The sequence below is a fragment of the Ranitomeya imitator genome, chromosome 3 (assembly GCF_032444005.1).
Source record: "Ranitomeya imitator isolate aRanImi1 chromosome 3, aRanImi1.pri, whole genome shotgun sequence".
Classification (NCBI taxonomy): domain Eukaryota; kingdom Metazoa; phylum Chordata; class Amphibia; order Anura; family Dendrobatidae; genus Ranitomeya; species Ranitomeya imitator.
Genome location: NC_091284.1, coordinates 64,017,925 through 64,032,424, shown reverse-complemented (window position 1 = coordinate 64,032,424; position 14,500 = coordinate 64,017,925). Strand labels below are relative to the sequence as shown.

The following is a 14,500-nucleotide window of genomic DNA, read 5'->3' as shown; positions in this document are numbered from 1 at the left end:
TTACAGGATAGAGAGAGAGGACCCAACTGACCATAAGAGCCTACATTCTCCAGGAGAGAGAGAGAGGACCCCGCTGACCATAACAGCTTACACTCTACAGGAGAGAGAGAACCCCACTGACCATAACAGCTTACACTCTACAGGAGAGAGAGAGAACCCCGCTGACCATAAGAGCCTACATTCTCCAGGAGAGAGAGAGAGGACCCCGTTGACCATAACAGTTCACACTCTACAGGAGAGAGAGAACCCCGCTGACCATAAGAGCTTACACTCTACAGGATAGAGAGAGAGGACCCAACTGACCATAAGAGCCTACATTCTCCAGGAGAGAGAGAGAGGACCCCACTGACCATAACAGTTTACACTCTACAGGAGAGAGAGAACCCCACTGACCATAAGCGCTTACACTCTACAGGAGAGAGAGGACCCCGCTGACCATAAGAGCTTACACTCTATAGAAGAGAGAGAGCCCTGCTGACCACAAGAGCTTGCATTGCATTCTACAAGAGGGAGATACTTACCCAGTGACTATGGAGATGGAAATTACTCTGCCGTATGAACTGACCACCACTGCACAAGGTATGATAATCTTCTCAATGTCATAGCTGCAAGGCACTATGCATTGCAACAATGGGAAATTAACTTTGCCTGCTCTCTGATGCTTCAGCAGTGCATGAAATGGAGCAGGGCAAGATTTTTTTTTTCGGCGAACCAAAAATCGAATATCAAAATGTTCAATTTCACGTGAAACTATAACCTTCAGGAAATCCAATTTTCTACAGCTGGATCATCTCTAGTGGAACTTGATCCTGGGTATTCATATGAAACCTTCAACAGGCCTCCCTATCTCTCATTTACCACATACAGTTTGTAATGCTGGTGCCTCCTTACGCTCCTCTCAGACACTTACTGTATATTTACTGTTGATTTTGCATTTAACTTTAGGGCCAAGAGCTACTGTACACAGGGGCCCCATTATCACTGTGCATTGCTTCACTGGATGCAGATGATCCACCTAGGTTGAAGACTGTTTTAAGCTGGCCATACACTTTCAATAGCTATCAGCCAACACATATTCGACCAACAGACATTAGTAATGATTAATAATATCTGTTAATCAAATGAGGGTTGGCCAACAGCTGTCAATGAAGAGAGGAGAGCGAGTCTTTGCTATATACCTGGGATGGTGAATTATCTAATTTTAGGTCAAAGTATTGGACCTGTTGAAATTAACAAGAACTTGATGGGTTTTTATTGACCTGTGTATTTTGTGTAGTCATCTTTTAGGTTCTTAATTCAAACACACAATACAATGGGTTGCAAAAATTTTGATAATGAGTTCCTAAAAAATGTGTTAATCCTAAATTGTAAAATTTTGATAAATCTTCATTTGTTTATAAAACCATATGGAATTTTTTTTTTTACTGTATATAATTTAAAAAGTTGGCATTGATGGTTCTACTTTAACGGTTGGTCCCTGTACGAAGAAATCTTGAAGTCATTTAATAAGGATATTATTCTCGGAGAAATCTTGTGCTCCACCTTTAAATTTTTTTTTTTTTTTCATTTGTCTTCAAAAAAATGTGGACATACATTAAGAGTTACTAATGATGTAGTGGGCAGCTGCATTCTTGTCTTGAAGAGGCAAAAATGCATTTAAATACTTCACCATATTATTGTCGATGCACCCTTAGGTATAAATGTAGCAAAACGTGTAATTACACATATTATTTTTATAAGTAATTTTATATTTATTTAATTTTCCTTACTTTATAGAAAAGAAAAAAAATCAGGCCTATTAGAAGCAATTACAGAGAATGAGAATGTATTTGTTAATTGAGTTTCCTTCACTTTAATAATAGCGATCTTTCTTGTATTGAGGTTAATTTGTGGTTTATTGAACCCAAACATACATTAAATTATCACGTCAGCCTGCTTATAAATTGCCTTTATGGGTGCAGAATAAATCTTTTATTTACGTAATTAGCTTTAGGACAAAACTACAACAGACACATCTAGAAGAATAGAAATATCAGCTGAGATGCGTTCTTTAAAGACAATCAATAGTGGACATTTGATTTCTAGAGGATTTGTATAGGAAGGATCAAGACCACAAGCTGCAACCAAAATAATTCCCATTGATTACAGTACCTGAAGCTGGAATACCTGAGAAAGGCTGAAATGGGATGGATATAGAATGACTTCAGCCAGGAAAAGTAATGTATTGTAATTATAAAATTGTCTTGTGTTCTATCCTACTATACCACTATGGCGCGTATGTATATCATATGGGTGTCTTCTCAAGCACTACCATGGCTGAAAAATGGGTTTCAGCACATAATATACTAAGGGTGCTAATTTATGGCTATGCTGTTCCTCAATATTCATTGATTATCTATAGGTCTTTTGTAGAAAGCCAAGTTACAGAACTCTGCTATTTCCAGCAATGCCATAGACCAGTGTTCCCCAACTCAAGTCCTCGAAAGCCACCCACTGATCACATTTTCAGGATATCCTTAGAATGGTGATAATTTCATCACCTGTGCAAATTAAATCAAATTATCGCATATCAATAAGATAAGTGATAACTTGTTGGTCTGTGAAGGTCCAAGTTTTAGGACACAAGCTGTTCAGCAGAATTGGGAACTTTTATCCCTATTAGAATGGAGCAGCAGTGCACATACTCAACCCGCACAACACTGACACTATATGGTGCTGCCGAGCACTAGAGAATGAATAAGCAGTGGTCGGGAGTCCCACCTGCCGCACAATTTTGTAATGGTGAAAAAGGTGCCCTGACTGCAATAAAAATTCCCCAATTCGCAATTTGGTGCAAGTCGCACCAGTCGGACAACACCTATCAGCGGTTATCACCTATGCTGCGGATAATTGCTAGCTTGTATTCACTAGACAACCTATTAAAAATTCAGCATATGATAAAGATTTAAAACCATCACGAAGCCCCAATGTTATAAAAAAAAAGTACTGACCTCCACATCCAAAATTTACTAGATCGTTTGGTCCGTTGTTGCTGTTGTTTACTGGCATGCTGGAAGCTGGCCAGGAGTCTGCAAGCCATGGATAATTGGGGTCACTTGGGTTTAAAAGTCCTGGGCGACTGTAGAGTTAAAAAGAAGATACGTTATTTATCAATATCGGTATAAATGTTTCACGGCAGTACAAAAAATCCCGAAATGTAAATCATTTCATCCAATCATCAGTCGTGTCTCTATGAATCTGAATGAAATATAATGTCTGGGAAAAGGAGTAAGCTATCAGCTCGGGAGGAAACCTTCCACGTGGGGCTATGTGATAAATGAACACCTCAAGGGAGCAATCACTCACAATGACTCTTCGGAAACAGTCATTTCCAGGACTTTAAGCTACTTTTTTCTTCACCTTTCACATTTCAAATATGTGCCTGTCATCCGTAAACTGATCCTTTTTTTCCCCCGCTGAGCTTTGTAGTATAAGACAAGGTGGGCTGGAATTAAACTACTGTAAAATTCATTTAATCCCCTTGAGTTCATTCCTTAAATCTCGTGTTACCATGGTGATGTGATGCATTCTGGTGTCGATGATATCTCTAGGTGATGAACGTTTCTGTTTGGTCTTTGGTGAATTGACCTTATGTGAATTTTTAAACGACTGCATTAAAAAATGCTCTCATTGAATTTGACAAATGGTATGGAATGGGTCAACTGTGAATTTAGGAAAACACAACGTGCCATAAGCATCAGGACCTGGGTTATCATTGTGAGCTAGCTGAAAAACAACACGAATCTAACTGACTTGCTTATAGTAAAAGAGGTTGTTCTGGGTCAGAGGAGAAGAGTTGTAATAAAAAATAACAGAGTTTATGCTCAACAATTTGGAAAGTCATATTTTTTGTATTGTCCTACACTCGTGAATTTTCCATCTTTTGAGAATGCCCATCTCTTGCCCACTGAGGAACATCTACTCCTTATCTCACCAAAGTGATCTAATGTAAGTAAGTCTCCATAACTTTTTTTTTGGCTATCAACCCATTGGGTAGATAGTATTTTTCCAAGGATTATGTTGGAGTCACGCTTGAACAAGACATTTTACTGCAGTGTACTTCCCCAATTGCTGTTCCACTGGTCTGATTCTGGAACAGATTTTACTTTTTTTTTTCAATGGCCTTCCATTCTAAAGTTATTTCCTCTGGTAAGAAAGATGTACATTTTTCCTTCAATCAACTGGGCGTATAACACAGAACGTTTCTGTGGATGTTGGTTTTTTCTTCTCTTATGATAGTGAATCAAAACACAACCGGCTCCACAGAAAAGTTCTGTGATATATGTCTAGTTGGTAAGAATTTCCCAATTGGAAAAGATACTCAACTGAAATTTAAAAAAAATCTGTAAAAGGTCCTCCTTTAACCCCTTCCCTACATATGTGCCCTGCCTGACGCTGCTAACCACTTAAATGCCGCTGTCTCTGATTCCACACGCTCATCAGCCCCCTTGGAATGTGATTGTGGGGTGTAAAGATCAGCCTGTGGCTGGCGCTCATTGGAGACCGTGATTTTTACTATATACTGCAATACTGAAGTTTGGTAAACCTGTAATGATGCTGACCTGGTGAATCATGTTGCCAAGTTATTTTTGCCACACAGTGAATACCGTAAAAAGAAACTCAAAAACTATTGTGAATTGCATTTTTTGGCTAAAAATTTCACCACACTTGGATTTTTTTTCCCATTTTTCAGTACATCGACTGGTAAAATGAATGGCATTAAAATGAATGGCATCATTCAAAACTACAACTTTTCCCACAAAAATCAAGAGGCTATCTTTGTAGAAGGGGAAGAAAAATTTAAAGCGCAGAAATGGAAAATTGCCAGGGCAGGAAGGGATTGGAGGTACTTTTTTTGGAATCAACAAAAATTTGGTAGATGACAGTAAATAGCCACCCAGTGGAACCATACCCATTTTCTGTTTTGTTATAGGACATGTGCCATCTACTCACTTGATCACTGCACCTGAACACTGGAATCAGAAGTGATGCAAAGGTGACAGCACAGGACTGTACTGGGAAGGAGATTGGAGCGGAGCACCAAGGCAGCAGGGAAGTTATGAGAAAAATTTTTTTTTATCCATGTGGGCGTGGTCCTCAAGGATTATCTGTAGGTTCACCCCCCAGTTGGATAAAAAATACTAGGTTTACATATAGGGAAGAGGGGAGCGTAGCTCAGGAACGGAGAGGCTCAGGAACAAAATAAAAGCAACATTAGATTCAGGAGCAAAATGCCATTTACTCCAGGTAAAAAATACATGTTAATGGAAAGTGATAGGTTCACTTCAAAAAGATGCAACTTTAGGGCACTGTACAATTCTGTATGTTATGTTTTACATTTTTACGCAAGCAGAATACACTTAGATCCGTTCTAGGACAATTATTTGTGACCCTTTTAAGCTTCCTCATGTCAGCGCCTCCTAAACACACGAGCATATAAGAGGCTCTTCAGCTTACACATTTATCACATTTTCCAGCCATAACAGCTAAAATGCATTTCGTCAAATCAAAAGTAGCATTAATAATCATTGTAGTTTTCCAATAAAACGTTTCTTATAATTCCCTAGGAGAAGACCCTGTTTCCTAGGCAACGGCAATAAAGAAAAGACACTTCTTCCTGCGATGTCCATGAGCTCTCGTTAGGCCTAATCTCTGTTTTTGCTAAAATATTGATTGAATAAGAGATTGCGAGTTGTAACCAAGGTCTAATTGCCATCTCCATATTGGCAAAAGGGAATGTAAATGAGGATATATGGGGGCACCATTGAGTTTTATCAGTTTCAATTGAGTAACCAAAGTAGGGGAATTCAGTCCTATCAATCCACAGCCTATCCATCATCCGTGAATCATTTATTCTGTGATCGATTATGTGTAATCGTTCACTCAGGGCAATTTAGAAGGGCTTAGGCGACCGCAACTTCATTTGCTAATATCTTCTTAATGTAATAAACATTCTGCTTGCAAATGAACACATCACTTATTACGCTATGTTTGTTTCGAGGATTTTTTTTCCCCCTTAGACCTCTGGGAATACAATGGATAACATCTGGGTCGGTGTTCACCGAAGACAATGGGTTGTGCCGTAATATTCTAGATAGCTGATCTCCGAAATGCAGGCCCCCGAGCAGCATTGCCTCGGGACACAAAGACAGAGGTGTACAATTAGAAGATTGCTTTTTAATTTCATGGCCTACCTTCCGTTACTCATTAGTCCTCCATCTCCTCTTTGAAATGTGACTGTGGATTAAAAGCGAGAAGAAAAACAAAGTCAATTATGTTTTAATGCCAAGCTCATCATTACAATGGTCGTCAGAGTGCAATCCAAGTAGTAATTACTCCATTACCAAATAACTGTATTGTATGAAACGTGCAGCACTGGCGAGAAAATTCAGTTCTCAAGAAAAATAAAAAATAGGCATGCCTGTGATTTCATCAGACACAAAGAAAGATCATTTATTTTGCCGTTCTCTTGTAAATGGGTTTGTATGTGCTCCGAGAGGAAGGATAAAAAATTACAAATATAGACCGCAAGAAACGCTTTTTTTCCAGGCTCAGCATAATTGTATTGGCACATGACCAAAGAGAATGAATAGAAATGACATACTGACGTAGCAGAGCTGAAATTATCATAGGATCCTTAAAGAGGACCCGTCATTAAGTCAAAATCGTCTGGGTTTGGCTCTTATTTTATTCCCGCTGTTCTCCTCAATATTCAGTTTTTTTCTTTTTTTGAAGGCCTTTTTATTTGGTGCAAATATTCATGGTCTTTACAGGAGGACATTGCTCACAAGCTCCTCTGGGGCGTGTCTTTATGCTCCTCTGCATTAATACACTGAGCCACGCCCCCTTAGTAAACACCATAAAAAGTAGAACTTTATATAAAGATACAAATTGCTGAAATTGTATGGGAGATTTAAAAAAATAAAAAATAATGATAGTTCTCAGATGAGCAGCGGGAATAAAATAAAAGTAGAAACTGGACTCTTTTTGGCTTGGAGGCAGGTCCTTTTTAAGGCTCCATACACTTGGATGTAATGGGACTGCCATAGAAGTTGATGAAGTCTGTATTTTACCTCATTATGAATCGGATTTGATAAAGAGGACCACCTAGGGGTTTTTAGTTGGATTTTAGACAAATTGGACAGAAAGAAAACGTTGCATGCTCTACTGGACTACATATGTATGGAAGTTTCTCCATTATAGCACTATCTTTAGCTTAGAATAACACCATACAAAGTCCAATGGAGCCCATATGGCAGAAAAATACTGCATTACTACTAGAGATATGTAAAAGAACAAATTCCTAAAATATTCAGTTTTGCCAGACAGCTGCCTTACTGCTTGATTATAGGGCTGGGAACATGAAAAAATAATAACAAAGGATTATACCAAGCTACCATATGTTCACACCAGGCGTCATGTGACCATATGGGGCATGACATACATAAATGAAGTGCATTACTCCATGCAATCATGTGGGGCGCAATGCATGTCACAATGTGTGTTACAGCCCATATAAGTGTGTTAGAACCAGTCAGTGCTGGAATACTAAAAAGAAGCGAGCCAAGGTCTGGGCAAGAAATTGCATTGGCTAGACATTTGGGTTTTGGGGATCCTAGAACAAGTGAATATAATTTTCCATTTTTGACTTTTTGGCTATAACACTTTATGGTTTGGAGAGACCTTGGGGCATAATAAACTTTTTTTTTTTGGGGGGCGGCAGATTTAATTTGGGATTAATCAAATTTCCCAATTCCTGGCCAATTAAAGCAGATATGCCTTAAACAAATGAGAGTTGTGCTCATCCCTACAGTCTACCAAGACCATGTATTGACTGTCCTCTGCCATTTAGTCTCCATGCACAGGACTCAGGCTAAGACTGTAGGTTTACTAGCAGTCTTCTAGAAAACCAGAGATAATGCATCATTCGAGAATACCTAAATGAGTTGGGCCACATGACAAGTTCTGGGATATCTGTAACATTTTGGATGTGTTTATATTACTGATCTGTTGGCAGATGTGGGATTGCATTAAGGGTTTACTGGGTACAATGAGGAACATTTGTCAATATTGGTGAAATAGAAAAGGTGGTGTTATCCTAGACTCCCGTCTTACAGACTCAGAAGTATCTGGTGTGATGGGTACTATCACCAGCTTTGCTTCCTCCTTTAATTTATAAATGTTCCTTTTGTGTCAGTACCATTAGAAACTTTGAAGTTGGCGATATTTTTGAGTTGTAAAGGATCAATTAAAGGTTAGTGCACGGAGTCCACATGCAATGCAATGTAAAACCAAAGTAGGGTGCAAAGAACAAAAGAGCAAAGATGTATCATCCAAGTACAGACATTTTGTGAATATTGTAAACATACACAGTATATACACAATAAATAAATGGCACATTTAGTGATAAACTTGACGGACAGCTAAACTTTCAGCTTTTGTACAGAGCTACACTTTAAAGTGATCTGTTCCAGTAAATGCTTCATTTCCTAAAATATAGAAATAAGTAAAATAACACAGAAGCACCTTTTTATAACTCTGTTATGCCATCTTCGAGAAATTCCTGAATCATTTTAAATTAGGCTACTTTCACACATCAGGTTTTCGCTGTCAGGCTAAATCCGGCCAATTTTGAAAAAAATGGATCCATTGAAAATTGTGAAAAACTGATGCGACGGATCCATTTTTTTGCCGGATCCGACTAGCTGATATATGATGACAAGCTGATCCGGGGAGGAGAGAGAGAGAGAGACCAGAATGGAAAAAGCGACAAAATCGGAGCATGCCTGGTTTTAAAAAATGGAATCCGTTGCCGAATTATCTCAGTTGACGAATCCGACGCCATAGGCTTCCATTATAGCAAAAGCCACATGGAGCCGGATCTGTCGCTGTCCGTTTTTTAGACGGACACAAAATGCGTTCCTCTGTGCGTTCTCTCTGGCCGCTGGACCGACAATTTTTGAGGGATCCGGCGAAAAAATGGATGAAACATGAGACCATCCGGCCCTAATACAAGTCTATGAGAAAAAAACGGATCCGGCGGCAACTTTTGCCGGATCGATTTTTTTGAAAATTTGCCGGATTGTGCCTGACGGCGAAAACCTGATGTGTGAAAGTAGCCTAAGTGTAACCATTCTCCTTATATAAACCCTACATGGTCTGAGAATGCCAGTATTGATTGGACAGTGTCAGACTGCACAAGATGGGAGTGTTCCTATTGTATGACAGTGACAGAATGTGCAGGATCAGAGGTTCACAATTGATTTAACAGTGTCAGACTGTGCAGGATAGGAGTGTAATTTTATGTCAGTTTCCGGCTGTACAGGATGGTAGTGTCACTTTGATTGAACAGTTTCCGGCTGTACAGGATGGTAGTGTCACTTTGATTGAACAGTTTAGGGCTGTGCATGATGGGAGTGTCACTTTGGATTGGACAATTTGCATCTGTGCAGTATGGGAGTGTCACTTTTGATTGGACAATTTCCGGCTGTGCAGGATGGGAGTGTCACTTTTGATTGGACAATTTCTGGCTGTGCAGGATGGGAGTGTCACTTTTGATTGGATAATTTCTGACTGTGCAGGATGAGAGTGTCACTATTGATTGAACAGTGTCAGACAGTGCAGTATGGGAGTGTCACTTTTGATTGCACAGTGTCAGAGGACATCCTCTCAATTTATAACAGTCGGTTGTTAACATATTTGTACACTTCTAAGAGGAATAACAGAGTAACATCATAACGCAAAATGCTAAAAAACGATGATCCAGTTTTTTTTTTAAACTTTAGGATGTACAAGTATTTACTAAAACAGATATGTTAGGAGAGCCGAAAGGACCTCCTTACAGTGAATGTCTACCTACAAATAATATTTCAAAAATATAAACTAAACATGTCCAATATAATCTGTCTCAATGTATCTTCATGTTAATCTCAGCTTTGCTTTCTGACACAGAGTTCCAAATCCCCTTTATACCTCGTTCAGTATGTAGAACTCAATGCTGGCAGTCAACACTAGGTGGAGCTCTAGATCTTATTGCATACTGTTCACACATACACATTCATAGTAAAACAGTATGCAGTAAGCTTTTCTACTCTACTTAGAGGTGCAGACATGCAGTCAGATTTTTAGCATTTTAAGTGAACCTAATGAAGCTGCTCAAATGTAGGGGAGAATGAAATCCCAATAAAACCACTTGTGACAAAGTTTTAAAAAGAGAGAAATATCCAGTTATGGGAAGAAGTGTCTGCAGGATGACTCCCATTCACTTCCAACCACAAAACTGATCACAGGTTTTATATCCACAGGGGAACTGGACCGTTCATAAATGAACAAGACTTATCAAAATACATCAACACATGAATGCATACAATGGTGTTTTACGGTGGACATTCACTTTATTCATTGCTGACTGGCTGTGCTTCAAGAAAAGTCATACTGTTAATACAGAAGTGGAAACCAAGTATTAATCTCTATGATGACAGAGGTAAGAAAGTCAATCCCAGGAATGGAGCTAGCCATCAGGTAGACTGGTCCAATACAGGTGTAATGGCTTCAAGGAGTTCGTTGTGCCCGATACCCCATGCTTTTATTTGATTGATAATTTTATGAATGTGGGAGAAGTCCAAAGAGACATAATAAGTATCTGACCCCATAGCGAGCAGACTTTCCTCCAAATACACATTTCGTATACACCAAGACAATAGACAATGAGGAAACACATCAACTAAACGTATCACATAAGGATTAGTGGCAGTCCGGCTTCCATCCAGGTGCTCCCTCTACTTGACAAAGAAGGGGCTCTCTCCGAAGAAAACATCTGGCACTGAGCTACCTCTGGAGCCATCATGTCAGCAATACTCCTAACATTAGAGGAATGCCCACACGTTCACTTCATTAAAATGCAACACATTCCTGTAATAAACTTATAAAAAGGGGATTAAAAACAAGAATCCTGAATATCTGACAATCGCTTTCTGAATGAGGGCTGGAAACAAAACATTGCAACCAGTCCATAGTTAATCAATGTCGGGGAAGGCTGTCAGATCGGAGTCCTTGTAATTAAAATATGCATTCCTGTCTGACAGCATCATCTTCCCAGCATCGTAGCCCAGGAATTTTTATGGCTCTGTAAGCTTTTAGCATTTAACATGATTCAATGTGGGGGCACCGGGCATGGATACCCATCAATGTCAAGAATGATCAGGTCATATAGAGCCGTACATTGGGGCTCATTCAGATGTCAGTTTTTCACAATTAAATTCTATTTGTGTTTTTCTCTCGTACCTTTTATTGTCCGTGTATTTTTGGGGAGCAAGTGGACTTTGCAAAATCAGAGAGCATGACCGATTCACTGATCAAACTCCAAAGTACAAGTCTATGGGTCGGTGAAAAAAATCAGACTTGGATGCCATCCCTGTACTGTACATTTTTGTGTACCAATGTCAACGCAATCAAAGGATTATTCAGGAAATAGTGTTATCGAACATATCGGATCATTAGTTTCCTACATCTACATTTATTGTAGAGACCTAAGAGCTCTTGCTTTCTCACAGATTTCTGTATCTTTCACTATTTTAATTATGATTGTACACTATATGCATTTTTTACTTACTTAAATAAAGGCCAGAACTCACTAATATTAAATAAAGAACAACAAGCTGAAATGATTCATTGCTGGTCAAAAAAGCCCATCATTGGAATACTCCTTTAAGTAGATCTTGAGTTACCATGTGCCAATAAATAGAGTTTTTCTTCCTTTTTATTCAACAACACTGCAATTACTATGTGTGAGTTCGTCTAAAAGAATAAAGAAAACCTGTAATTTTTTTTTCTCTCCAAAAGCCATAGCTTGCTGTTTGATTAGTCCCTGTGTGCTCTAGAAATGTCCTTATGTGCAAAATTAGAGGCGGAATTTAAAAAAATAAAAACACTATGTGTACCATATGTTAACTGCTAGAGAAAAGTAGGTGGAGACATCGGGGAGGACTTGGCTTTATTGACAGCGTGTGCTATGGTCTTCTTCTAGTGCATGTGCAATGTTGCTGGGTGTACTTGCTATCAAGGTCCTTGCAACCAACCATGGCAGACTAGGGAGCTTTTGTGCATGGATGACTCCACCTTAATGACTCCAGACAGAGGAGCCCCAACTGTCCTGTCTCCAGACAGAAGAGCACCAGCTTCCTGTCTCCTGACAGAGGAGCACCAGCTTCCTGTCTCCTGAGAGAGGAGCACCAGCTTCCTGTCTCCTGAGAGAGGAGCACCAGTTTCCTGTCTCCAGACAGAGGAGTACCAGCTTCCTGTCTCCAGAGAGAGAAGCACCAGCTTCCTGTCTCCAGAGAGGAGCACCAGTTTCTTGTCTCCAGACAGAGGAGCCCCACCTTCCTAATCCAGACAGAGGAGCCCCACCTTCCTGTCTCCAGACAGAGGAGCCCCACCTTCCTAACTCCAGACAGAGGAGCACCAGCTTCCTGTCTCCAGAGAGAGAAGCACCAGCTTCCTGTCTCCTGACAGAGGAGCACCAGCTTCCTGCCTTCTGAGAGAGGAGCACCAGCTTCCTGTCTCCAGAGAGAGAAGCACCAGCTTCCTGTCTCCTGACAGAGGAGCACCAGCTTCCTGTCTACTGAGAGAGGAGCACCAGCTTCCTGTCTCCTGACAGAGGAGCACCAGCTTCCTGTCTTCTGAGAGAGGAGCACCAGCTTCCTGTCTCCTGAGAGAGGAGCACCAGCTTCCTGTCTCCTGACAAAGGAGCACCAGCTTCCTGTCTCCTGACAGAGGAGCACCAGCTTCCTGTCTCCTGAGAGAGGAAGGCCAGCTTCCTGTCTCCTGAGAGAGGAGCACCAGCTTCCTGTCTCCTGACAGAGGAGCACCAGCTTTCTGTCTCCAGACAGAGGAGCACCAGCTTCCTGTCTCCAGACAGAGGAGCAACAGCTTCCTGTCTCCAGACAGAGGTGCCCCACCTTCTGACACCAGACAGAGGGGCTCCACCTTCCTGACTCCAGACAGAGGAGCCCCACCATCCTGACTCCAGAAGAAGGAACCCGACCTTCCTGACTCCATACAGTTGAGCCCCACTGTCCTGACTCCAGACAGAGGAGCACCAGCTTCCTGTCTTCTGAGAGAGGAGCACCAGCTTCCTGTCTCCTGACAGAGGAGCACCAGCTTCCTGTCTTCTGAGAGAGGAGCACCAGCTTCCTGTCTCCTGACAGAGGAGCATCAGCTTCCTGTCTCCTGACAGAGGAGCACCAGCTTCCTGTCTCCTGACAGAGGAGCACCAGCTTCCTGTCTCCTGACAGAGGAGCACCAGCTTCCTGTCTCCTGACAGAGGAGCACCAGCTTCCTGTCTCCTGACAGAGGAGCACCAGCTTCCTGTCTCCAGACAGAGGAGTACCAGCTTCCTGTCTCCAGAGAGAGAAGCACCAGCTTCCTGTCTCCTGACAGAGGAGCACCAGCTTCCTGCCTTCTGAGAGAGGAGCACCAGCTTCCTGTCTCCAGAGAGAGAAGCACCAGCTTCCTGTCTCCTGACAGAGGAGCACCAGCTTCCTGTCTTCTGAGAGAGGAGCACCAGCTTCCTGTCTCCTGACAGAGGAGCACCAGCTTCCTGTCTTCTAAAAGAGGAGCACCAGCTTCCTGTCTCCTGAGAGAGGAGCACCAGCTTCCTGTCTCCTGACAGAGGAGCACCAGCTTCCTGTCTACTGAGAGAGGAGCACCAGCTTCCTGTCTCCTGACAGAGGAGCACCAGCTTCCTGTCTTCTGAGAGAGGAGCACCAGCTTCCTGTCTCCTGAGAGAGGAGCACCAGCTTCCTGTCTCCTGACAGAGGAGCACCAGCTTCCTGTCTCCTGACAGAGGAGCACCAGCTTCCTGTCTCCTGAGAGAGGAAGGCCAGCTTCCTGTCTCCTGAGAGAGGAGCACCAGCTTCCTGTCTCCTGACAGAGGAGCACCAGCTTCCTGTCTCCTGACAGAGGAGCACCACCTTCCTGTCTCCTGACAGAGGAGCACCAGCTTCCTGTCTCCTGACAGAGGAGCACCAGCTTCCTGTCTCCAGACAGAGGAGTACCAGCTTCCTGTCTCCAGAGAGAGAAGCACCAGCTTCCTGTCTCCTGACAGAGGAGCACCAGCTTCCTGCCTTCTGAGAGAGGAGCACCAGCTTCCTGTCTCCAGAGAGAGAAGCACCAGCTTCCTGTCTTCTAAAAGAGGAGCACCAGCTTCCTGTCTCCAGACAGAGGAGTACCAGCTTCCTGTCTCCAGAGAGAGAAGCACCAGCTTCCTGTCTCCTGACAGAGGAGCACCAGCTTCCTGTCTTCTGAGAGAGGAGCACCAGCTTCCTGTCTCCTGACAGAGGAGCACCAGCTTCCTGTCTTCTAAAAGAGGAGCACCAGCTTCCTGTCTCCTGAGAGAGGAGCACCAGCTTCCTGTCTCCTGACAGAGGAGCACCAGCTTCCTGTCTACTGAGAGAGGAGCACC

At 41.9% G+C, this 14,500-nt stretch overlaps 1 protein-coding gene across 48 annotated transcripts in view; it reads right to left on the bottom strand.

Annotated features, from left to right (window-relative positions):
- The window catches only part of ROBO2 (roundabout guidance receptor 2), a 1,525,058-nt gene that overhangs the window by 60,009 nt on the left and 1,450,549 nt on the right, over positions 1-14,500 (bottom strand). For all 48 annotated transcript variants that reach the window (XM_069760932.1, XM_069760937.1, XM_069760914.1 and 45 more), the window contains 2 exons: positions 6,234-6,276; positions 2,991-3,118 (listed from right to left, as the gene is read on the bottom strand). In XM_069760932.1, the coding sequence (XP_069617033.1) occupies positions 2,991-3,118; positions 6,234-6,276 (171 nt within the window). The remainder of the gene's footprint in view (positions 1-2,990; positions 3,119-6,233; positions 6,277-14,500) is intronic.